Here is a 25,131-nt window from a genome sequence, read left to right on the forward strand (position 1 = left end):
TTAACAGACCTCTCTGCATTGAATCATATCTGTTATTAACCTCTGTCTCTCTTCCACAGCATCAGATGGCCGCCCCTCCCTGAGCCTGGTTCTGCCAGAGGTTTCTTCCTGTAAAAAGGGAGTTTTTCCTTCCCACTGTCGCCAAAGTGCTTGCTCATAGGGGGTCATATGATTGTTGGGTTTTTCTCTGTATCTATGAAGCGCCTTGAGGCGACTTTTGTTGTGATTTGGCGCTTTGTAAATAAAATTGAATTGAATTGAATTAACATTTGAGGGTTGGTGAGCTGTTGCCACACAGCAATTGGGGGTTTACCACGTGAATTAGCCTTTACGTCTAAAACAAGACCACTCCAATCAGTTTCAGAATATAACCTAACACGCCGATACTCCTGCAGCAGAACAATTGCCAGCTTTGCAATTTGCGATTGAATTCAGGAAAGAATTCTCTATTTGTGAGAGCCTGAAGGACCAGAAGGATTTGGGATAAAGTGTAAAGCATTGCGAAGGAAGATTAGAGAATGGGTGGAGGCCGGGTGAAGGCTGGTTGTAGGCAGGGGTTAGATGAACTGAACACTGGGCCCAAATCCCGGACACAGCATGGCACACTCCAGGCTTCATCCCGCCCCTCTTCAAAGAACTCTGAAATCTCTCCAGAGCCACTCAGACAAATTACAGTAATAAACAACAAGTCACCCCACCACAACACATACACACCTCCCAGGGGGAAAACTAACAGGCAGGATCCCGTTGCCCTGGCGACTGAACCCTGACCAGCCCGCCCTGCTGCTGCCCGTCTGTTTCCAACTTTGTTTGTTTATTTGTTTACTCAAAGACACCAGAGACAACAGCAGCAAGGAAGGTTATCGTCACAGAGCTTAGACCGAGAGGAACTGGAAAAAATGGAGAACCTCTAATTACATGTGATTTTGTGGGGCTAGAGTATTTGATTAGGAAAGATAAGCTGGACTCTGAGTGGGCCCTAATGACTGACTGGCCTACGGGAAATCTGGGTGTGCTTTGTTCATTTGTCTTCTTACTGTAAGTCACAAGTATCTATAAAAGCTGTAATTGTATCCTCATTTTACACAGCCTGCATAAAGATTAAAGAAAAACCCTTTGTTCTCTCTCATGTCTGTTTTCAAACAAAAGTCCATCTTGATGCTAAGAGATATCTGAAAGCACCTCAGGTACACACTGACTCATTCCACCTAGCTACTGGTAAGTATTTTCCAAGAGCCCTGTTTTGGAACTGATCAGTGACTCTTATCTGCTTTTGCAATTTGTCAATAAGAGCCTGTTAACTTGTGTTTTGATAGGGGAGGAGGCTAAAACACATTCTGCATGTCATCATTCCCACCCATTTTTGTCAGCAGTAAAACCTTGAAATGTATCAAAAGATAAAGAAATTTGCCACTCATGTACTTGTCCACAGGTAGAAGTCTTTACCATGCCTCCAAGGCCGACAGCACTCAGAAGGTGTGGAATTTGACAGTAACTCACAGCCTTCTACTGTAGCTCACATTCACATGGAAGCGCTAACAGAAAACCTATGAAGGCTCAGGAGAAGAGTGGGCGATCAATCACAGCTCTCTTCTTTTATCTGGTTTAGCTAAGAGGAAAGCCAGATAAACACTCTCTGCTACGATGTCTCCAAGGTCAATCCCCGTGTGACATTTAAGCCTCACTGGAGATCCACCAGACACCCAGGTGACAGAGGGGGAACAAGATGCACAGGCGGAGAAGAAGAGGCAAGGGCGGATAGGCTGAAAGGCGCAGATCTTAAACGTAAATGTTTAAGTTCAGGAGCTGAGAGGGTGTGTACCTCCCAGAGCTTCTCTCGGGCTTATCAATCACTCTGATATCAGACAGTCATGGAAGGAATGTCAACAGCACTAACCTCTAACCCCACGTGTGAAGGCATTACAGTGGAGCGCTGACCCCCAGGCAGCACTGCTCTAATGGAGATTTTATGGATGGTGTTTCACTTTATAGAGACTCAGAGCCTTACAGGGCGGCTCTGGGAGCCAGATGTGTTATATGGACAAAGTGGGTCAATTACTTGAGAATGAAAGAGCACTGGAATGCTTTTCTCAGGTAAAGGCACTAATATGTCAGTTAAATTTTACTCAAAGCAAAGAAGAATACTCACATAAAACAGCAAGTCGGTCTCCCACAAAACACATTTTCATTCGGCTAATTTGCCTGTTGTGTTCACTGTAACAAATTACCGTAAAAATACAGGAAATGTTTAACAGTAATGTGCCGCTGTTTGTGAATATACAGTCAAGTGGGGGGGGAAAGGTTTTCACAGAATACTGTGCAGTCCTGTGAAAAACTAAGTGCAACATTACTGCTTCCACAGGCAGACCGTGCAGTGCACAAAGAAACTCTAAAACACATCTCAGACTTTACTGGAATCATTTAGTAAGTTAAATGTCAAAGTTTATTATGGTAAAATTAGTTTATTTTTAAAACTATGGCATCTATGACTTTTTTTTGTAAAGGTTACCAGGCGAAAGCCTCTTCTCAGTAAACACACAAAGTAGAATTTGCAAAGTTGCATCTGACAAGCCATCTGGCCCAATGTTCTTTGAACAGATGAAAGCCCATAATTCACAGTACTTCATTTGGAGAAAACCAAACACCTCATGAAAAATGTCAAGCACGGTGGTGGTGGGGTGATGATTTGGGTTTGTTTTACAGCCAAATGACCCGGGAACCTTGTAGTCACCGCGAACTCCTCTGCATACCCAAAGAGTCAAATGTGAAGCCATCTGTCTGACAACTAAACTCAGCTGAAATTTACCTCTCTTAAGAGCGCCGTACACACATGAATACCCACAAAAATCAATAGACTTAGGTAATCTTTTAAAGAAGAGAGGGCAATGATTCAACCTCAATGATGCAAAATTCTGATCAAGCCATCCAGGAGGTAAATCGTTTCTTTTTCATGACTGTTTTCAGATATTGCAAATACTGACACATTTTATAAAAAATATTAGCAGCAAGCTACACTACATGATTTGTATAATTTATTATAGTTGTAATGGCTGTATCCGATTTTATATCACACTTTGATTGTTGCGAATGATGTCATTTCCACTGTTTGTTTGACCAAGAACAATGTGAACGTCGGAACGGGCCACAGTGACCGAGTGTCCTGCAGCAATTTATGACATCCCTCGAGTGTTCATCTTCAGGGTCGTTGTTAAATTGTTGAATACAGCAGACTCGCCATAACTATGCTGTGGAAGGAAGTTGAGAAATTAAGGAAGCTGATATGTTGTCTGTCATAGTTTAAGAAAAAATGCTTGTAATCTAATGGAATAATTGCCTTTACAACTTGACTTTTTATATACAACAACAAGCAACATTTTTATACATATACACAAGATAATAATAATAAGAACAATAAGGAAGCTCTGAAAAACTATGAAGGTTATGGTGATAGTGATCAAAGTAATGACGTCAGATGTACTCATTACTGTGAGAACAGCTGTGAAGACGGTGTAGATAAGCGGAGACTAGACTGATCAACGACATTCTGGTCTCATTACTCTTCCATTAGTCAAATTTCAGTTTAACCCATAGGGTGCATTAGACTATTTCCTGGGTCAAGACAAAGGAAAGAGTCTAATGTACATTGTTTCTGTGAAAACACCTGTCCCAGTTCAAATCCCTGAACCATAGAAAAGTGACTAATTCGCTTCATACTGACTTAATTGACAGGAGGTGACGAAAAGCGGGGCGTCTTAATACGACTGTAACAGTATTTCCAGATTATTTTTTGTTTCTGCAGATCTTTTTTCAACAACTTCTTCTTCTGGGTTTTGGGTGACAAAGAATAAGAGAACCAAAAAGCAAGTATGGGATTAAAAAAATGTACATTTTAAATTAATTGTTCCAACTCTGTGTGGAAACACTCTTGGGAAAACAAGAAAGAAACAGAGAGACACAGACAGAAAGTGAAGACAGTGAAAGGAATGATAGTGCAAGACGGAGAGTTAGTGCAAGAGAGCGAGATAAAGGGACAAGAAAAAGGCACAGAGAATGAGAGAGAAGAGAGATCAAATGTCAAGTCCACTGTGGTCCATTTTGCCCGGAGACAGCTGCAGCCACAACTGACAAATCCAGAGGGGCCCCCTTCCTCTATAGGCACCGGGAAAGCACCGGGAATTATCAAGCGTCTCAGCTCTCTCCGCTCCTTAGGGAAGCTTGCTCTCACTCTCTCCCTCCCTGTCTCGCTCTTTAGTTAAAGGAGAAGAGGGTCATGGCCAGTCCCACTTTCAGAGCCTCCACTGATACCCCTGCTCCGCATTAGTTCAGCCAGCTCCCCGGGAATCCTGAAAGAGGGTAAATCCTGAAGATTCAGGGGGCATGGTTCTCTCCCACCCTCCCATGCTTCCTTCTTCTACTTCCATATGTTCTCTCATAATGATTTGTATGCGCGTGTTAAAGGAATGTGGAAGTAAGAGGTGGGGGAAAGTGTGAACAGCTGTGATGAACTGTCGTCTGGGGCATGATAATATACCCATGTCATTAAGGCTGGACATTGCTACAGCTTACATCTGTATGCGCGTTTAGGTAGCTTTTAAAACAAGTAGTTCAAAGGAGGCCACAGCTTGGCGATACCCGCTGCGTCTGTTAAATAAGGAGAATAAAATGAAAGTGAAATTAATACAACCTACTGCCAGAGAGAAAGAAAAAAAAGCAGCGGATATTGGTGTATTAAAAAGGGGTAATCGGGTGTGTGTGCTGGGAGGAGGAAGGGGGAGGGAGGAGCAGTAGCTACAAGGGTGAGAAAGGTAGGAGGTTTTGATGTTTGGAAAAGGAGTGCAGCAGGGGAGCACATCATAATGTATCTATTGAAGTTCAGAGCTCTGTGTTGGATACAGTACATCTGTACCCCATTTCCCTCTTTTCCCCCAGCTGTGCACTCTCACGTGTACAGGAACAATGAGACCCAGGACCATAAATTCCCTCATTCTGTCTCTCGCTCCGCATAAGTCTCCCCTAGCATCCATGTTTTGCGCATTTAATCTCTTCCGCTATCCTTTTCCTTCTCTCTTCCGCACCAACAATGACACTCCTATTTTATCCCTTCCTCTCTTTTTGATTTAATGCAGGTGTTGCAAGCTCTTACTGTTAAATTTAACGTCTGCCTCAGATTGCTGAGTTGGCTGCAGCCACTCCTCTCAGGCACAGCTCTGCAAAAAGCTTGAATTAATTGATTTCCTCTCAGTAAGAGGGGTCACGTCTTCTGCTCTGGTTCCTGACATCCCTTACTCTTCCCTCCCCTCACACTCCCCATCTCCTCACCGCCTGACTCTCAGTGTACCATTCTCCCCCCAGTCCCTAAACCCCTACGACCACTCTGCAATGCAGGAGAATGGAAGTATCAGTTAGCTCCGTCAGGTCCGCTGGGGTCTGTGTGCGCGGTAAATGAAATATGGTAGCTGTCGCATTAGGAAATCCATTGAAGTTAATGAGGGCCGGTGTTCTGTGCGGAGCCACATCTGCTGCTGGTTAGGCGCCAACAGACCCCCATCCAGACATTACTATTGGGACCGTGGTGGAGATCAGAGGGATGGGGGTTGATACAGATGGGGAAACTGGACCTGGGGTATTGAGTGGTATTGGCCAGCGGTTGGCTTGGGATAGTGGCTGAATGGCTGAGAGGCCGTGACCTCCAGGTTACTTGTCTGGGTGGCTGGATTGAGCATCGAGTAATGGATACTACATTGTTATCAGAGTGATCAGCTGGCTAAGCTGTAGCAAAACCACGGAAATAGCCATTCCACACCCAACATACAATGTCAAGCCCCCCACAGGTGTGACTTTCTCAGAGTATATGATATTTCACTGCCTACAATTATATAAGGTGGGTTGTTACATTGAAGGTTAAGCAATAAAACAACTAAACTGTCTTACATTATTGCTTGGCAATGAGCTGTGAAGCAGCTCTCAGTCATTTGTTACTGTGGGATATTACAGGTTAATGGAGCATAATTTTGACATGGTTGCTCACAACAAAATCTTGAGTCATCCCTTGTTTCTTCACATTTTGCTTCCAAGGAGCCAGACTTTTTAAAATAATTTTTAAGTGGTCTTTAGCTACGGTTTTCCGGGCAATCTGCAGGTCATAGAAGTTTTTCTATGGACAATGAATGGTTTTTCACTCATTTTCAGTCCAGCCCTTGTTCCTGACCATTTCCAAGAAATGTTTTTTTGTTTTTTTAGTTTGTTAAGTTTCTTTATTAAGCTACTAAACACTGACCTGAGCCATTCAAGCTTAAAAGACACCAACTTCATTGGAATGAACCATTGGTATGTCTAGAAAAATTTTATCTAAAATTGTATCTGTAGCTTTGTAGCAGCCTGACAAAAACACATACTTTGTTCGCATTTTTTTTAGTTGAATCTGTGAAAAATCTCAAAGATAAGAGTTTGACAGACCTGTTAGCCAAAAACATGTCATATCTCGGTATTGTGTGCCCTTAAAATATCTGAGGAAACGTTAACAAGTGGAGGACAAAAAAAGAACATCTGACACAGGACCTTAATAATGCTGTTCACCCAATTATTATCAGAAATGGTGGCTGTCACAAAGTGATTCTTAAGGAAGGCAAACAGGGAAAAAGATCCAGGTATGCTAAATTACACAAGAACTGGACTGAAAATCAGCAGCCACAGATCTTATAGAGTGATTATAGAGTGAGTAAAACATACCTGGATAGAAAAATACACTATAAGTCATGGACTGGCCTCCCCAGCATTCAGATCTCAGCATTATTAAAGCACTGTAGGATCATCTCAACAAAAAACAGAACAAGTCAGTCTACATCCAAAAAAGAGCTTTAAATCTCCTTCAAGAAACATGCAGAAGTATTCCTGAAGACTACTTGAAGAAATTACAAGAAATGTAGCCATGCTCAGCTGAAGAAAATAAGGCAGTCATAACAAATATTGACTTTCAAGCTTGTTAGAAGACTGCTTTATATACGGTATTTCGATAAATTTTTGTACACGCTTCAATAAAATACCCCACTTATTTTATTTTCATACTTCTTTGTTATTGTTATTGTTTAAAAGATTCTCAAATATGGACTAAACAATGTATTTATCATTCTATTACCCATTTTCCTAGTAAACTATAAAGAAATGTGGGACTTCTTGAGACTTTTGCAGGGACGCTACACAACAATCAAAGTCTTTACCATGAATTTTAGGATTTATCATACAATCACAACGTACAACAGCTGACCTGCACCCTTAGGTGTGTGGCCTAAAAAGAGAGATAATGACAAGCAAACAATAAAGACGAGATAAGTAAACCTAATGTGACAGAGCTGTCCGCTGCTTAAACAGTAGTCACAGAGCTCAAAGAACAGAGTTTTGTCAAGGAGTGACAGACGCGGCAGGGTCAAAAGTTTAATGATAGCGTGTGTGTGAAACATGGTGAATGGGCAGTGTATTGACACGCAGACAAACGGTTCAAAGCTGCCTTGAATGGCCGGTCACAGCTCTTTAAGATCAAACTTTGAGTGCCCGACTGATGGGTTTGGGGTTGCCAGTTCAAACGAGGCCTCGAGACTGTGGAATCTGCTCTTTTCTAGAGGATTTTTTTGTTATCGGGTCAAATATTTGCTAATTAGTTTTACTTTACCTGCTCAAAGATCCAGATGGTAGAGGGTTTACTGTATCAGATCAAAGAGTATTTGGTTTTCGCTCACAGAGTTGACATTTAACCACTCATTCAGTTCTCCAAATAGTTGAATTAAAAAAAATGCAAATATTGCTTCACAGTGTTATGTTTTTTATCATGAGCAGAGATGAAGAGCATGGAGACCTTTGATGTATTTAATATATATTTACTTACGGCATGTTTTTTACTGCAAAAACACCAATCGAAACACTAGAATCAGACATAAATTGTGTTTTATGTATGCAAATTTGTGATTGATTGATAAAACTGACCTGACATCGCCTAAAGAAAATGACTGAATAGTGATTAAAAAGGGGGTGCATAGTTTATCTCTGGCTATAACAATCAGCAGAAGAATGAAGGTGAAGAAATGGTCTCTTAACCCCTTGTCAAATCACAAAATAACCCACCCATCGTCAGCCATAGCAGGGGGTCAGTACATGCACTGAGGTGTCAGCTCATTTGTCAGCTACAGTTCAGTTCGGGGAGCATCTTCCCTGTGCCATCATCCATCTTTGCGGTGAATTCTGTGTGTGTGTCGGTGGTGTGTGTATGTTTCACGCCATTTGTCAATAGTTCAGAGTGCATCTTCATTCATTCATCTTCAGCAAGCATCTTAAGTGTGCATTCTTTGTGTCCATTAGTGCTCGCCGTGCATAATGGATGAATGGGTTGGGGTCTGTCTTCTTGCCTCAAACTAAATGTACAACTTTCCACAATAGTGTTAAAACAGCCCTTTGATCCGCGAACATCAATGTACACAAACACTAACTGCTCTAGTTTTATATCGGTGGTATCAGCGATATAAGATTGATTTTGATATATGAAATCCTGTCACTGAAAGGGAGGGAAATCGAAAACTTCGATGCCTCTTGAACACCGGTTCCAAGTTTTCCAAAGCATCAGAGTCTTACGCGTCTATGCTTATCAGTTCCTTTATCGGTGCCTGTGGCTGCTGCGATTGCATACTTATTGCAAATCAGCAATGTCATACACGTGTATCATGGTAGTGAGGACAAAGCATTGCTTCACGAAGAAAGATTATAACAGTGCTAATTGCAATGGCTGTAACACGATTATTTCATATGCATGCTTGAGCTCCACTGTGCATGATGACATATGTACAAAACTTAACAGCAGAAGGCTCTTTATACATTGAGCTGCCAAATACACGCTCCTACACCTAAAGTCGACTTTTTCTTAGTGTAAAGTCTGTAAAAATGCAGTTAGATCTTAACTTTTATTGCACACTTATACATTTGTTTTATTCAATGGGAAAAATTCCTTTTTTTTTAGAGCTTTTTAGAACTTTGTTGTTGAGAACATTTGTCTTGAGTCTGCTTTAACCTTAGCAAACAGGGTTAGCCATGTTACCTCACAAGACCTTATATAAATCACTTATTTGTTTGTTAACCTTATTGACCCAGGGCCTCGCAGTGTAGAGCTTGGCTGGGTTTTGTTCTAAATCCTTTGGTTCCCTCCCACATACAAAAGACCAGCATTAAAGGGATGCTGAAGAAAGAAAGACTCCGTGTCTGTCTTTTAGTCTGTGTTTTCATGTATAATACATTGGCAATGCATGAGAAATTATAAGGTCCAGAATGTCATAATCTAAAGCAGTGTGGTGCGTCTGGGAATCGGTGATTATGTGCCTCGGCAGCTCTCTCTCTCTATTTATATCAACAGCCTTTCAGCTGCTGCTAGATATGAGTGAAAAAAACGGATCTGACTGCTACCCAGTCCTGTGAATCTGTGTTCTGCCTGCATACTTGGCGTTAGATCAAGGTGAATCAGGCATGAGCAAGGGAATGAGCTAAGTAAAGTAAGACTGTGTTGGTGTGTGTGTGTACACTCTCAGCCCTCATTAGTAAACGCCAGCCTTGCGTTCACAGTATGAACACACCATTTCTCCCCTTCCCCTTGCTCTCGGCCCCCTTTAAACTAAATGAGGTTAATAAACTCAAGACTTTACTACCATCACCAACGCCATCCCTCCACCACCTCCTAACTCCTTCTTCCTTCATCTCTACCTCCACCTCTCCCTGCACTCCTGAGCCAGCACTCCTCCACCTCCCTTTTTCCTCCTAAGCCTCCCTCCCTCTTTTATCTCAGCTGAAATGCTTTCTTCCTCTTTTCCTCACCTCTTTTTATTGTCATTGTTGCGAAGCAAAAGCTCTGGGATTTCCTCCCTCTTTTTCCCAGGACAGAGCTGCAATTACAGCTCAGGAGAGAAGAAGACCAGCTGTGCAGGGGGACCGAACTGAGAGCTGCATACAGGTGTAGCAAGAAGACAAAGGGCGCCTCCCAGAGGGAAGGAAGTCAAACTGCTAATATTTCCGCCCCAGTAATTTTTCCTCACTTCAAAGCAGAAGCACGCTTTGAGTCAGCGCTCATGACTGTTTTAAAAAAGTACAAGGGCAGGGTTATCATGACCAGAGAGGAAGAAAACTCGTCATGAGGAATATTATTCTGTTATGACCTGGTTCGCGTCCCCAGCAATAAACCACAAGTGAGTACAAGCTAGCTTTGGCAAGAACAAACAGTAATACCAACAAAATGTAAAGAATGCACCAAAGAGCCTTGGGCGCTCCTTCCTCGGACTGCATGTTGACAGTGACATCCTAAAAGCAGAAAACACTCAAGATATTGCTGAAAAGGGCACACAACCAACCAAGGTCAAACTCAAGACAGCTGCGTCCTGCGTGCATAGACAGGAATGCTGTTCAGGTTGGCAAAAATATCATATGTCAATTCATAAGTGAGTGAATGGCTGTGAAGCATGTATTGTTCATGCTGCTGTTTGAGTTGTTTTCCCTTTCATCTTTATGTTTCTATCCTCAGGACATAAAATCAATGAAGTACAAGTTATACTCCCCGCTTTATTTTCCTGACTTATCATGCCTTCAAAATATTTCGAGTCATGCCAAAAATGATTAGTGTTTTTAAAGAAATGTGTGATTATTTGATATCTGGGGCTGTCTCCAAACAAAAGGTTTAAGTGTTATTTTCAGCTCAGTTCTGGCCACGGTGTTCCTCATATGACTGAGGGGGACTTTAGTCTGCGGTGTGAAGCTGGAAAACTTTCCTCAGTTTTACTGTTGTGGCCCGGAATGAACCAATAGTACGTTTCTTGTGACTCTCATTATTAATCACGACTTCAAGCCGTCACTAGCATTCCAGGACAATATGATCCTTTTGAAGAAATCTTGAGATGTGTTCACGTATGTCCTTAATTTTTTTCCCGGAAAAACCTTAAGCACATACTAAGTATAAAAAATAGCTAGATGTTGGGAGTGTAACTATTGACATTTGCAGAGTGGTCCTCAATAAAGTATTTTCAGCAGCCACTTTGTTAGATAGATCTTTTTAGCAGCACGTTGGACCCTTTCTGCCTTCTGAGCTGCCGTAATTCTTTGTGTCACAGATTCAACAAGCTGCTGGAAACATTCCTCAGGGATCTTGGTTTATGTTGACGTGATAGCATCACACAGTTGCAGCAGATTTGATGGCTTCAGGAATCTTCCAGTCCAACAAAATCTCAAAGCTGCTCTATTGGAGTCATATCTGTTGACTATATTCAAGAAACCACTTTGAGATGATTTGAGCAAGTTACCCTGTTAGAAGCAGCCATCAGATGATGGGTAAACTAAAAGGATGGACATGGTCAACAACAACACTCGAGTAGGATGTGGCCTAGTAACAAAGCTCACTAGGAGCCCAAATATCCCCCGCACCGTTTCACCAAGAGTACCTGCTCATATGTTTTTCCAACCTTCTATTGTCCAGTTTTGGTGATCCTGTGTGAACTGCAGCCTTTTTAGTTTCCTGTTCTTAGGCAAATCCAATTTCTGATGCTTTGGTCTTCGGATGCTTTAGCCCATCTGCTTCAAGGCTCAACGTGTTGTGCACTTGAAGCTTTTCTTCATGCCCTAGTTGGAATGAGTAGTTATTTTAGTTACTGTTGCCTTCCTATCAGTTTGAAGCAGTCCAGCCATTTTCCTGTGACCTCTGGCATCAGTGATGCATTTATGCCCTGAGAACTGTTGCTCACGGGATATTTTCTGTTTCAGACCATCCTCTGTAAACCCTAGAGATAATTGTGTGGGAAAATCCCAGGAGATCACAATACACCACAATCAAAGTTTACTTTGAATTTCCTTTCTTTCCCATTCTGTTTGAACTACTCATACTCAGTTTGAACCTCAACATGTTTACATGCCTAAATGCATTGTTAATACTTAATCAGTCATTGCCAGCACAGACAATATTTGTATTAGTGGGATCCAGTCAAAAAGAAAAACGTAATCCCCCGAGATGAGAAATTTTTATACATTTGCCATCTGACAAGTAGTTCCGATGAAACTGATTGGCCACTGAAATTTCTGATTCCATTCTCCTCCTGCGCTGTATCATCATCCTTCTCCTGGCATTAAATGAATAATCCTAAAACTACTGTCCAACACGTTCCATTTGATGGACGCTTTTATCCAAACACTTGTGGGATGAGATACTTGGCCCCAACTGGAAGTGAACCCTTGACCCCAGTAGCACTGCCAGATCCACTCCACACAGGATCACACTATTAAAAAGACTTTGATATGTGCCTGTTCAACTTCAGCTATCAGCTGCTTGCAATGTAATGTTTCCTAACAGCTGTCACACTGTCAGATTGTCTGTGTGTGTGTGTGTGTGCGTAACAAAGAGAGTGATGGCAGCAAGAGCACATGTGTGTCCCGTGGGACAGTCGGAGAGGAGCAGACGGTTGTGTCGTTTCACTGGAAACATATGGTGAAACTCAAGTGTGTAATTTACCTAGGACTATGGGTGGCCCCAAGGAGCACATACACACATGTGTAAGCACACATGCACACAGTGAGAGGGTGTAATTTACCTGGGGCCTATGGGTGGCCCAGTATCCCATTGCACTTGTCATACACACAGACAGCTCAAACACAGTTCACACACGCTGACAGAGATAGAGAGACTGAAACTAATTTCCCCAGGCCTGCAGACAGGAGAATAAGAAATCACACGATGACAGAGATGTTAAGAGATCAGCACTCTGATCCAGTAGAGTGAGACTGTGCTATATTGGCCCAGTGGAAGACATTACCTCAAAATCTCAATCTGTGGGAGTTGCTGCACACCCTCACATCCTCTCCAATTCATCAACCTGCCTGCTTTTCAAGAGCTATCCCACCTTAGAGAGAAAAAGAGATGAAGGTCATGGGAGTACCAGGGAAAGGGAGGAAGACAGATTAGAAGAGCATGTCCCTCCCTGCATTCCTATAGTGTGGTGTGTGGCACTGTAACTATCATCAGGCCTCCATCCTTTGCAGTTGGATGTTATTGAGGGGGTGAGGTTATGTCTCCACAAACCCTTATGCCACACCTCGATTTCACAGCAACCGTGAATGGAGTGTATCTAGTTTCAGCATGAGGATTGACAGACAGGTTGCCCCAGACATTTACAGTTGGCACTGTTTAGAGCGTCTGTCTGTTAGGGAGGGCTGGTATGATAGCCTGTCTGCAAGTTACTGTATGTGTCTGTGTGTGTGAGCAAGACACAGAGACAGAAAAAAACCTGGTGTTTGATCTTCTTTCCCAGCCAAAGGGCTTCAACTGCACTCCAGGTGCAGCAGTCAACCTGAAGGCAGGGGAGGCACATACAGTTTAAATCACACACACATACGCACACCGGCAACGTTTCCCTACAGCAGTAACACGGACTGTGTAACTTTGTGGTTTACCAGTTCAGTGGTGTCGCCGTGGAATGCTCCTAAAGACTCGGTAATATGCTGCAACGTAAACATTTCTGTTGCCGCCTCCACATGGGAACTTCAGCCTCAAAGAGAAATACCGAAAAAGGTGAAAGGGCCTGCAGGTTCAGTAGGTAGCATAATGACGACACGCAGGACAGGCTCTCAGTCAACTGTATACAGAAGCACATGGAGTTGGTTTTCTTTGCTGCAGGTCACATCTAATTAGGCAGAGAATAAATTAGCCGGAGTAAACACAGTGTGTATAACACTGCACCGATGTGGAAACCTATTTGTTCAACAGGTGCAGAAGATTTGGCAATTCGACTAAAACAATTACAAACCATTAACTTTAGCAGATACACTGTGAATTGCTGTATATCACAGTTAAAGGCTTTCTTCCACTCCATGACCCTAAATGTAACACGAGTCCTCACTCCCTTTATTCCGCTCTATCTCCACACAGGGAATCTGTGTGGTCCATAATGAGCTCAGCAAACATCTGCTACTCCTGTATTAGAGACCATTTTCTCCACATCTCATCCTGTAATATGGAGAAATTAGAGTGCAGGGACTCATTGAGCATGTTTATACACACAGACACACACACACACACACACACACACACACACACACACACACACTCACAGTGAGCAGACATAACATAAGGAGTCCAAGAGTTTTTATACTACCCAACTGACGCTCTAACATACCATCTCAACACCACAATTTTCCATCCACAACAGTAAAACACTACCGGGTGTCTTTGGTGTGTGTGCTCCTTCAATACCAAGGTTCTGAGTTACAGCTGCCAGGTTTAGCCCATAAACCCCTTAGAACATGAACGGATGGAAAAATCGACCCAAAAAAACATCTCAGTTAACCTGCTTGTTTGGAATGGTCCTGTCATCATTAGTTTAAATAAAACATTATTTGTTTATTTAGCACGGCAGTGGTTTCTCCTCAAAACAGTGCGGGAGTTATGTAACTGCTACGGGAGGCGACTTGAGTAGAGAAACACCGCCACCTGGTGTCACAACTCCAAACAAAGAACACAGACCATAACAAGGCAATGAAATTCAGTTGTAATGCTTTGCAGGATTAATTAGCTTTATTACAGACGATACTTCATCGCATACTGTGAATGTCACAGCTAAAATTAGTGACACTGGAAGAACTCCTCAGCAGACTGATACGCAGACATGAAGAAGACAATGCTTTTACAAATAGAACATCAATATCCATTTTCACTTCTTGTTACATAAAGAGGTGTGGCTGTTGTAAACCACTTGGAATAAGACTTGATTTGCTCCACATCCATGACCGCCTCATCTTCCAATTTTGAAAAGTCTGCACTGATGGTAATAAGAAAAAAAGTTGTTTGTTTCACTTGCTCATCTCCTGCTGGACTTCTTTGATGATTTGCTCCTCCAGTTTGGATGTGTCGTACTCTTTTAGCATGTCATACTCCAGCCACGGCTGTGCCCACTTCTGGGCATGCTCCATCTGTTCTGGGGTCAGGGAGAGGTCGAAGCGGATGCCCTGGATGTTGAACTTAGGCCGTTCCCAGCGTTTAGACCATGGCTTTGGACGCATCCTTACCTTGATCTGGAGGACAGATAAAAACAAGTAATTGTTTTTGGTTCAAAATGCTGCAGTTTTATTCTTGCATCTTAGGTCTGTTAAATAAATAGACTGAACTGGACTGGGCTCAACACTTATCAAATCCCACACATTTGGCCTATTTATTTCAGCACTGCTACAAATAAGACCTGTAGTAATATCAGTAATAATAAATAAAGGTTCATCAAAAATATTAAAAAAAAACATTTGAGTGTATTAGAGGAGTTTGCTTTGGAGAAGCCCAACTTGATCCAGTTGTTTCAGTTCACCTTTAAGTTCTCTCACCTTGTTGACAGGCACCTCTCCAGTAGGTGAGAAAGGCACCGGCTTCATTTCAGGGTCCACAGTGCTGTACTCGGGCAGAGCGTCTCTCAGGTACATCAGATTATCGTCTAGTCTTTTCTCCAGCTTCAGCACCTCAATCTTCTGAATACGAGGGTTGTACAGCTCATAGCAGATCTCCACACCTAGGTCAAAAACACAGGCGTACATTATTAAAACATGGGTTATCCCTGATCACCTGGCTGGTGATCTGCAACACCTTTTTTATAGATTTACAACCCAAAGAATAAAGCAAAAACCATCCTAGGCACTCCAAATAAAACCCTTAACATCTTCAGCTCATCCTCTTAACTTTTTATTAGTATCTCAAATCACAGCAGGTCTCAATATCTATCTTGTAAAGCTTCCTTTTAAGTCTCACTGCTAAAAAGTGAGACTAAAAAGGAACTCATATCCACCCTGTTTGCACTCTCTTCTTCTTGTTTGGCTGTTTGACCCTAGGTATCTAAACTCATCTATCCTCACTATCTCTCTACCTCACCTTTCCACCAGTCTCCCTCTCATTCACATGCGTATTTTGTCTTGATTCTACAGATTTTCATTCCTCTTCTCTTCCACCTGCTCCTTACTCTTACTACAAATCATAATGCCGTCTGCGAACAACACAGTTCACAGAGATTCCTGCCTAATCTCATCTCTCAACAATCCGTGATATAATCCCAGAACGCTGCTGTCTTCCTGTCCTTGTGCATGTCCTGGACCATGCTCACATATTTCTCTGCTGCTCCTAATTTCCTCATGCAGTACCCCTGATCCTCTGCATTCAGAAGACATTTCTTACAAAACAAACAAACCTCACCTTGGTTATTAATGATGTTCCTCAGGACAAATGTGGCTCCCAGCCCTTTTCCTCCTCTCTGGATGCAGATGCCAACGAAGCGGTTGCTTTTCCCACTGGCATTTGAATCAGCCATAATCACAGCTAGAATACTCCCTGAAACCAACAAAACTGTTATAAATCTCTACATTCAGGTCAAAATATTCAAATGTCTCAACATGCAGTGGTACTACACCTGACAGTTTAGGTTCTTACCAACATAAAATTCAGGAATGTTGAGCACTTTTCTTCTGCGAATCATGTCTTTCCTCTCAATAGAAAACTTTAAAGGATCTGTTCTCTGTCTAGGAGGGATAAACTCTGGGCTCAAGAACCTAAGGAAAGAGGAGCAGGGGGGGACATGTTACAAAAAAAAAGTCTTATTTACGCCCTCATACACACTTTACACAATGTCACTGAAATTTTGCGGTGTCTGCTCTGCAAATGAGCCTCATACTTTCGGAGAGATGCCACAGTCTGTGTCTTGTCTACAATGACAGGTTTCGATGGAGGGACGAATTTCGGCGATTCGCTGTCATTCCCAGCAACACGAAGACACGGAGATGTAGACAGAAACCCTGAAATCGAGAAGAAACTAAGACCGTCTTGTTTCTCATCAGTTAGTTGTAAACATAAGGGTTACGCATGTTATTTTTTTTGGAGAGGTTGTTTCTAGCGTTAGCTCCGTTAGCTCAGAGTGGACACAAGTACGGCGCGTCCAACGACATGTCAGGAAATTACACAGTTATATAATAATACAGAAGATTTAAAAAAGTAAATCCATTTACTTACGCTCATTTTGGAGCTGCAAGTTTCGCAGTAACCTCAGTGAGATTATAAATCTGTCCAGCCTTTTAGTGCAGGCTGCCATGATTGACCTTCTGTTGTCGCGTGTGAGACTGTACGGAAGCCGTGTGGGTCAAACGTACTTGAAACGCGAATTCTCCAAGCTGTAATGCGGCAAGTTGCCCACAAGATGGTGAAACTCTTCCTTCATTTGATATCGGTTGGTCCTGACGTGCAATAATAATAATAATAATAATAATAATAATAATAATAATAATATGTGCTGAGATGGTGACGACATTATTAAGGCGCTAAGTGCTTCACGTGCTGACAGTTAGCTTTCTAGCTATTTCAGTTTTTGCTTAAGTAAAACTTTAGCAATAGCAAAATGTGTCCAAAAAAGCATGGAACAGGGCACACCGTACTGATAAAAATCCCACCTCAATTATTTTATATAGAAGAGCAGTGGTTAAAAATAATAATAATTAAGTCAGAAGTATGTAGCATTTGTATGGTCTTTCTCATTATGTTGGAGCTTCTTGTTACAGGTATAACCTATAGGCTGTCGCTATAGTCTGTTATTACTCTGTTTTAAATCGTATTTTATCAGATTGGTCGTTGTAGCTGTCAGATTACGAAAGTAGACGAAAGTAGATATAAAGTGGAAAATAGATATAATATACATAAGTAACATAGACACCTCTGTCAATTAGGACTCAAACATTGCACATTTAAGAAGAAGGAAAAAGACTTCCTAAGCTAACTCTGGCTCTTTGAGACCATGCAGGGGAGCGTCGATCCCGCAGGTGGTGGCCATCCTCCACAACACGCAGTTGGAAGTGTAGTCAGAGAGCTGTGTACGGCTCCAGTCTTGAGTAATCCCAGTCTCAGTCTCACAGCGGTGTGGTGGGAGGCTGAGGAGAAGGCTAGAGACATGGACGCGCACATCTCCTGAATTCATCTCACAGTCTGAACCTCGATGTTTCCGCTGCTGCTGATGCTGCTGGACTTTCTAATGATTCGGAGACAATTTAAAAACGCGAGGCTTCAAGGATGTTCTTCTCAGATGGGACTCTCTCAGCCGTCAGTTTTACGCTCCTCTTGGGAATAACGTGTCTGACCGTACTCTGCGATCTCACCGTGGGCTCTCCAGACCTTTCAGGTTGTGATTTTGTTATTTGTTTTGCAATACACACGAAATACAATCTTGTTTTCTAGACTTTACAAAGCGGCACGTTCTTTTCTTAGAACTTGCTTTTATACTGCGTGACTGCACTTGCGCTCATTTGAAACTTGAGCGTGTTGTGTGCAGAGTTTATTTTTGCCCCCTTGGGAAATGAAACACATCACGAATAACTGCTGAGCACGACTGCCACTATAACTGATTTCAGTGCTGTTTCGCATCAAATTCTCCTCTCGGGACGGCCCGTGCCTGTGGCGTGCTGAAGCATGCACACTCAAATGTTTGCGCAAACCCACTATAGGGCACGACTTAAACATGCGGAAAACACCCTTATGCTTATCTTTAAGGCCTATTCTGACACAGTTTGACCCACATAAGGCACTTCAAACAGGTTCTCTTTTACTAAACCGATCCGACTGTATGGATTAGTCTGGAGGCTGGTTTATCAGCACAGCATAAACCTGCTACACACACACACCATTGATGATGCAGTTGAGATAAATGGAATAATGGTTAATGTGTTACTGGATGGGAACTGTGGTCTAGGCCAGATGCTGCCCTTCTTTATAGATTTACAACCCAAAGAATAAAGCAAAAGCCGACTACAGAGGAAATTTTATGGCTTTTCTGTACTTCATATAAGCTGCAATCAGCTTCAAAGGTGAAAGTGAATATCAGTGCTTAGACCTCAGGAAAGAGTCAAAATTTATACATAAGCCAGTGTGATGGAGGCTGTAAGCCTTTGTGTCTGCTCCTAAAAGGTAGTATATTACTGAATTAAATTATTCTGTGTTGCATTAGTCTGTTGAGCTCTGCTGGGCCCAAGGCAAGTCTGCAGGTTTTGTTTATGGTGCTATAAAACAGAAAGGGAGCTTTGTGATGGTGTTAATTGGCCTCTAATGGGTCTAATGATTGGAATCAGCAGACTAACGCTACGGGGAAAGGTGCTAAAGAGCAGATGCATGTAACGCGTCCCCCGTGTATGATTCTGTGTGCATGTGTCCATGTTGCTGCCTAATTAGCTGTGAAAGACCCTGGTCTAGTGAAGGCTGTTAACAAGCTTTCATTTCTGTAATTAACATGTACACACATACATGTGATGGATGTTAATTTTGTCACAAGTAATAAGACTGAACGGATTACATGGTGGTTAATCAGCCAGCAAGTAAAAACCAAACAAGCAGCTGATTCCATCTCGAGTTCTGCTGCAGGCTTACACGCAATTATGCAAACATAAACGAAAAGCATGTCTGGCAGGAGTTCATTTGCTGAACTCTCAACTTTGGTGCAAATTCACTTCCTCTTGATTCTGAAACCTGTAATTCCTCTGCCCCCAGTGAGACCACTGACCTCTGATCAGTTTTTAGACTCTGCCCCGTAGAGTCATCGTTGCTGACTCCCCAGACGCACAGAAATGCTGACCAGTCTTTCCTGTGGATACGATGAGAAAGAGACTTTTTTCAGAATACCTCAGTGACAAAGAAAACCTTCAAGCCTCACATTCTTGACTAGCTGGATTGTTCTTGGACACCGTGCAGACCTTTTTGATTGACAGGTGCTGCCACCCTGCAGGGTGACAGAAGTTTTGATCTACCATCTGTCAATCAGACCTTTATCAGTCAGATGGTTGAACCAATGATGGTGAGCAATCTGCTCACTTCAGTGGACCTCTGTCTCTGCTTTTAATGAATCTTTTCAAGTGACCATTTGTGGCAGTAGAAGTTTATTTCATTTGCATTTGAATTTGTTGTTAACAACTAAATGTAGCCATAGTTTCATATTTCATCAATGCCATTGAGAGCACTGGTGAAATGGAGGAACAAAAACTATGTTGGTGGGTTATTTAATTCTTCTCCTGCCCTGTAATCATTTTCTATTACAGTACAGCAATCTGAGCAGCTAATTAGAGGCACAGAGTGAGCCATGCAACACTTAAGAGCCTATAGGCTAACAATGGTGTCAGCCTAGCTACTTTATCTAAATTGAAAGTTCACAGAATTCACTGTAAAACCTTGTCTCCCCATCTTTGTTCACGCTATGGACTGAGCACTCAGCTTGTAATGTAACATCTAACTGCCAAGCCTCTCTTTCCAAAAACGCTTTCTTTGTGCAAATACTAACCACAGTCGTTTTAGTGCCCATTTTCTGGAACCTGAGGACCACATGATTACTGGCTGTTATTTCTGTGTTTCTGTCTCGGTGCCATTACCAGCTGACGTAGGACAGATTATCATTTCTGTCAACACGTAGTTGTGATGCTAAAGGAAAGTGATGAATGCCAGGCTGTTTGGAAAAAGGTCAAAACAATAACAGGAATAAAGCTTTTGCTGCAGCCGTGCCTTTTGGCCTGACGGTTGCTCGCTTTATCTGTAAGCATTTCCAGCAAAACACTCGCATACAATAGCGTATGCTTCTTTTAACTGCAGAATGTTCTAGAGCCGCTACCATTGTTAATGAGATTTTACTGATGATGTTGCCAAAGAGTTACAGTCAAGCCACTTTCTTTCTCTTTTTATGTCTTAACCCCCCACCCAGGCATCCCTTATTTAACCTTACTCAAAGGGAAGTGAGGCTGTTGAGGGGCCAAAGGGTCAACTGAGGTCATCCTATAGTAACCATCAGTGTGTGGTTAGAGGGACCTGCCATCCATCTTGTGCTTTGTTCCCCTGTCGAACCTCACCTCACATGTTTTTCAAAGATGAGCAAGGTAGCGAGAAAGTCACCGCAGCACTGTGTTTTAGGTCATTTTAAAGGGTCATTTCTGGCTTGTGTGATCCATTCGACTTGCATTTAAGGCTTTTAACTGGGACTCTAACTGTGATGTCGACTTTTAAGTTTGTAAAATAACAAATGCCTTATTTAACAAGGAGAAAAGAGCATTCTTTCTTTGAAAGCCAATCAAGGTCCCTTAATTCTTAATCTGCTTTGATTTTTTTAATGGTCCTGGATATGGGTGGCATGCTGAACCCCATGCTCTCCTCTCCAAGCCCCTTCCCCCTCTCCATAGGCTCATCATACCTCCACCACCACTGCTTCTCCTCCCCGCCTCTTTGCTGCCTCTACTCCTCCCTTGGGCTTGCCTGATCACTGTTTCTGTGTCTGCGTGTGTGCCAGGTGAGCTCTGTCTAAACAAATCCTGCCTCCCACTTGTTTTGTCTACTGCGGTGGAGGCAGGCAGCTAGGCGGACAGCAAGGACCTGGCATAAGGCCGCTTTTCTCTCGAGCTGAATAGCGAGAGGTTACACGTCTCTTCAGAAGAATGGTTTCTATGAATGATTTTCCCAAAGGAGCGACTCAAGTACAGGGAGCTCACACACACAAAAGTTTAAACCAAAGTCCTCTCTTGATTTCATCTTTTAAATCCACTTATATGCCGAGTGGTTGAATAGGGATATGACTGGGTTTATAGCACGTTATCACATCTGAATGATGCTTTGAGTCTACTTATAGGATCCAAATCCTTTTTCGGTCTTTTAAAATCACAAGCAAACATTCAAAACTAAAGCTGGTTGTTTTACATTTAGTTTAGGTCCTGACGCAGCTCTGACACAGAGAATATGTTCTTATATGAGAAGCATAAAATGTTGGCTGCAAATCCACATACACCACAGTCACAGTTTTAGGAAATAGGAAACTAAAGTGGGTGCAGAAATCTTGGGGATATAATGTAGATAACTTCTGCCCCTGTATGCATTTATGGCAGAGTGTGTGGGGTGTGTGTGTAATTTAAGATGGAAGTCTGGCCTGGCGCAACATGGATGTGATGAAAGACATGACCTACCATGTAAGTTCCTCCCCCGGGATACAATCAGTACATAAACAAACACACGCATAAGGCAGAGCTTGACATCACACAGGGGAACAACAAAGTGGAGCTGGAGATGAGAGATGGCTGTTTACAACAGGAAGCAAATCTTCTCCTCCGCTAATTTAAGACTGGCATGAGGAAATTAAATTTTACCACATCGCAGTGCAACAAACTGAGAAAACTCTGTTCTGTTTTGCTGTGGCTGTGATTAAAAGTGGCTTGTTGAGATGTAAATAAGACTTTAAGCTTTTCTTTTTGCATAAATCAAATTCCTTATCAGCTTTTTTTTTTAAACCCACAATCCCCTGAAGGTGTTTTCAAATGAAAAGAAAAGACAAAGCAATGAATTAAAATAAAGTGCTGACATGATTAATGTTTCTATGTGTGCTCACAGGACGAATAGCCTTAAAGGTGAGCTTTGCGTTAGTCAAGTAGTGGCATATGGGCTCATTAACACGATCCAGTAAAAATGAGTTATTGTGTCATTGCCAAAAGATGCATTGGAAGCGATCGTATCCTGAGTGAGGTAATGTGTAATAAATGTTTTGGCACCTTTTGAGGTAATGTTATGCTAAATTAAGTAGTAGAGGATGGAGTGTTAGTAATGTTGTGGTACCACCCAAAGAACAGACACACAGTAAGCAACAGTGGTGACGGCATTCTCACCAGGTCTGACTAGAATTAATGATTGCATTTATTTCTGGGCAACCTTTTTTCTTTTACACAGCAGAAGCACACAATGACATTTTATCTCAGTAATCTGTTTAAAAATTTCACTTGGAACTGGAACAAATGGCACATGGCTGAAAACACAATGAAATAAGAATGAAACTGAAGACAATTAATAATCAGCAGAACTTAGGAAACCAAAAACACAAAACACTGACATGTGAAGGAGTGAAGCTTATTCAGCAGCACAGCGGTGCACACACACAAAAACAGAGAACATATTGGGAGATTTTAGAATTCAGAACTATAGTTTTCCTTTGCTAGAGTTGACACTGACAGTAAGTCATTTACACTGATGCTCAATATCTTGTACGAACTGTGGCTTTCTCCATCACTGTCAGTGTTACTGAATGACAATATGATGAATTGCTGAGCGGTGGAGCAGTAATACATAAGGTAGGGCCCCTTGCAGTACAACTACTGTGGCCTAATCACCAGCATGTCCAGACACACATGAGCTTTCCAGAGGATGTGTATCTCCTGCTAATATATTCAGGAGCTCCTCCAACTACAGGATATAACAGTTAAGCAACAATTAATTACAAGATTAACTTCAGCAGTGCTTATTCTACCCTTGAGAGTGGGATGTAATTAAGAAAATTTACCTACTCTCAAACTGCTTAAATCAACTTATCTTTCAAACATCAGATCACACCCGCACCTGTAAGTATATATTCTGCATTTGTCATATGCTCCCAGGAACTTCAAGATATAAAGAGTCTGGAAGGGCTCGGGCTGGTTTTGCAGTTCCTGGGTCCAAACGAGTCAGAAGGCAGTTTAGTAAAACACTTTAGAATTTCAGAATCAGAATCAGAATCAGAATACTTTATTGATCCCTGGGGGAAATTATTTTTTGTTACAGTGCTCCATTTTAAACCAACATTAAGACAAGACAGACAATACGCTAACTAAGAATAGTACAATATATACATATATATACATACATACATTGTCACGGTCCTGGGTCGGGTCGACCCAGCATTTTGAGTTTCTTATGTTTTGGTTTATTTTTGCATTATGGATTGGTTATTCTCTGGTGATACTGTTTTGATTATAATTATATTCTGATTCTTTAGTTATCTGATGATGATGTTGATGACGATGATGATTATGTCTGGTTTAGGTTTTGTTATCTTGCCCTTATGTTTGGTTTAGGTTGCCTGTGCTTAGTCTTCTCTGCCCGTATGTCCCTCTGTTTGTCCATGATGTCATTATGCCTGTTTACGAGTCTGTCTCTGTCTGGCGTGTGCTTCCTGTCTTATTTTGTAGGTCTGTGTCCTTTGTCAGTGCGTTCAGCTTTGTGCTCTCCCTGTCTCGTCAGTGTAATCAACGTCAGCCGTGTCTCCCAGCTGTTTCCTCTTTGCTCCGTTCACCTCTTGTATTTAGTGTCTGTGTCTTCCCCTACTCTGTGTCGCATCGTTAACGTCTGTTCACCCTCACTTGCTGCGTGTTTAGGATTTCCAGTCCTCCTGCATCTCTGTTTAGAGTTTTGTTTGCTTTTGTGAGTTTTATTTTATCTTGATGTTCTGCTCCAGCAATAAAGCTGCATTTTCTGTCTAAACCTCGTGTCCTGAGAATCCTGCATTTTGGGTCCACCACTCCTGCCTGCCTGCCACACAGCCGACCATGACATACATACATAAGTCACTTATAAATAAATAGTTGGAAAAGAAACATGTGTAGCTGTAGCAGCAAACAGTGTGTTAAGTGGATGCGTTGTACAGGGAGATGGCCACAGGCAGGAATGATTTCCTGTGTCGTTCAGTGGTGCTTTTCGGTAATCTCAGTCTCTCACTGAACGAGCTCCTGTGACTGACCAACATGTCATGGAGTGGGTGGGAATTTCATATTTGACTTGACATTACCCACATAACACAGCTGGGTTAAAAGCGCTGCGCATTATGTTTAGAGGTCACGGGCCTCCTAGTGACAGGAATTATTTTCCTTTTCCTTTTTTCTGTTATACGTATAACGGGACATGAATGTTCATATTAATTAATCATTTTAATTAGGGCTGCCACGATTAGTCGACTAGTCACGATTACGTCGACTATCAAAATCGTCGACGACTGATTTAATAGTCGACGCGTCGTTTGAAGCTTTGTAAGATCACAAAAGACGCAGGAATAAGTAGTAGTATTTAAGAGTGTAATAATGGACTGAAACAGAAGATGGCAGCACTGCATGTACAAGGATGTCAGCTGCCGTTAAACCCCGAAGAAGAAGAAGTAGCTCTGTCCCAGAATTCATAGCGCAGCCCAGCTCAGTTTCCAACAATGGCATCTGGGTCAAAAAATAAACGTTTAACATATTTTCAAGCGAGAATGTAACTGTGTAAACCTCAAATATCTGCTCAGTTTATCAAGACACCACATATTT

The 25,131-nt window shown here is 42.1% G+C and overlaps 2 protein-coding genes and 1 long non-coding RNA gene across 3 annotated transcripts in view; 2 read left to right on the forward strand and 1 right to left on the reverse strand.

The window, feature by feature from the left end:
- Positions 1-390: 390 nt before the first annotated feature.
- Positions 391-1,609, forward strand: LOC143412603 (uncharacterized). The gene is made up of 3 exons (XR_013093118.1): positions 391-1,038; positions 1,150-1,218; positions 1,433-1,609. It is a non-coding gene; the product is annotated as an uncharacterized LOC143412603 (long non-coding RNA).
- A 12,933-nt stretch (positions 1,610-14,542) lies between these two features.
- Positions 14,543-17,194, reverse strand: mrpl19 (mitochondrial ribosomal protein L19). The gene is made up of 6 exons (XM_004568781.6): positions 17,039-17,194; positions 16,704-16,824; positions 16,463-16,581; positions 16,229-16,363; positions 15,373-15,554; positions 14,543-15,072 (listed from the first exon to the last, which is right to left on the reverse strand). The coding sequence occupies exons 1-6, from the start codon at positions 17,115-17,117 to the stop codon at positions 14,851-14,853; spliced, it is 858 nt and encodes a 285-aa protein (XP_004568838.2). The 5' UTR covers positions 17,118-17,194; the 3' UTR covers positions 14,543-14,850.
- A 678-nt stretch (positions 17,195-17,872) lies between these two features.
- The window catches only part of eva1aa (eva-1 homolog A, regulator of programmed cell death a), a 72,816-nt gene continuing 65,557 nt past the window's right edge, over positions 17,873-25,131 (forward strand). Inside the window, exon 1 of the mRNA XM_004568780.3 lies at positions 17,873-18,194. Within this exon, the coding sequence (XP_004568837.1) occupies positions 18,086-18,194 (109 nt within the window). The 5' untranslated portion in view covers positions 17,873-18,085. The remainder of the gene's footprint in view (positions 18,195-25,131) is intronic.

Source organism: Maylandia zebra, linkage group LG15 (assembly GCF_041146795.1).
Source record: "Maylandia zebra isolate NMK-2024a linkage group LG15, Mzebra_GT3a, whole genome shotgun sequence".
Classification (NCBI taxonomy): Eukaryota; Metazoa; Chordata; class Actinopteri; order Cichliformes; family Cichlidae; genus Maylandia; species Maylandia zebra.

What these genes read in the sequence shown, in the direction of transcription:
- mrpl19 (XM_004568781.6), bottom strand. Translation starts at nt 17,117, where the DNA reads ATGGCAGCCTGCACTAAAAGGCTGGACAGATTTATAATCTCACTGAGG. An exon ending in CTTGCAGCTCCAAAATGAGC is followed by an intron (nt 16,825 to 17,038) that starts GTAAGTAAATGG and finishes TCTCGATTTCAG; the next exon opens with GGTTTCTGTCTACATCTCCG. An exon ending in ACTGTGGCATCTCTCCGAAA is followed by an intron (nt 16,582 to 16,703) that starts GTATGAGGCTCA and finishes CTCTTTCCTTAG; the next exon opens with GTTCTTGAGCCCAGAGTTTA.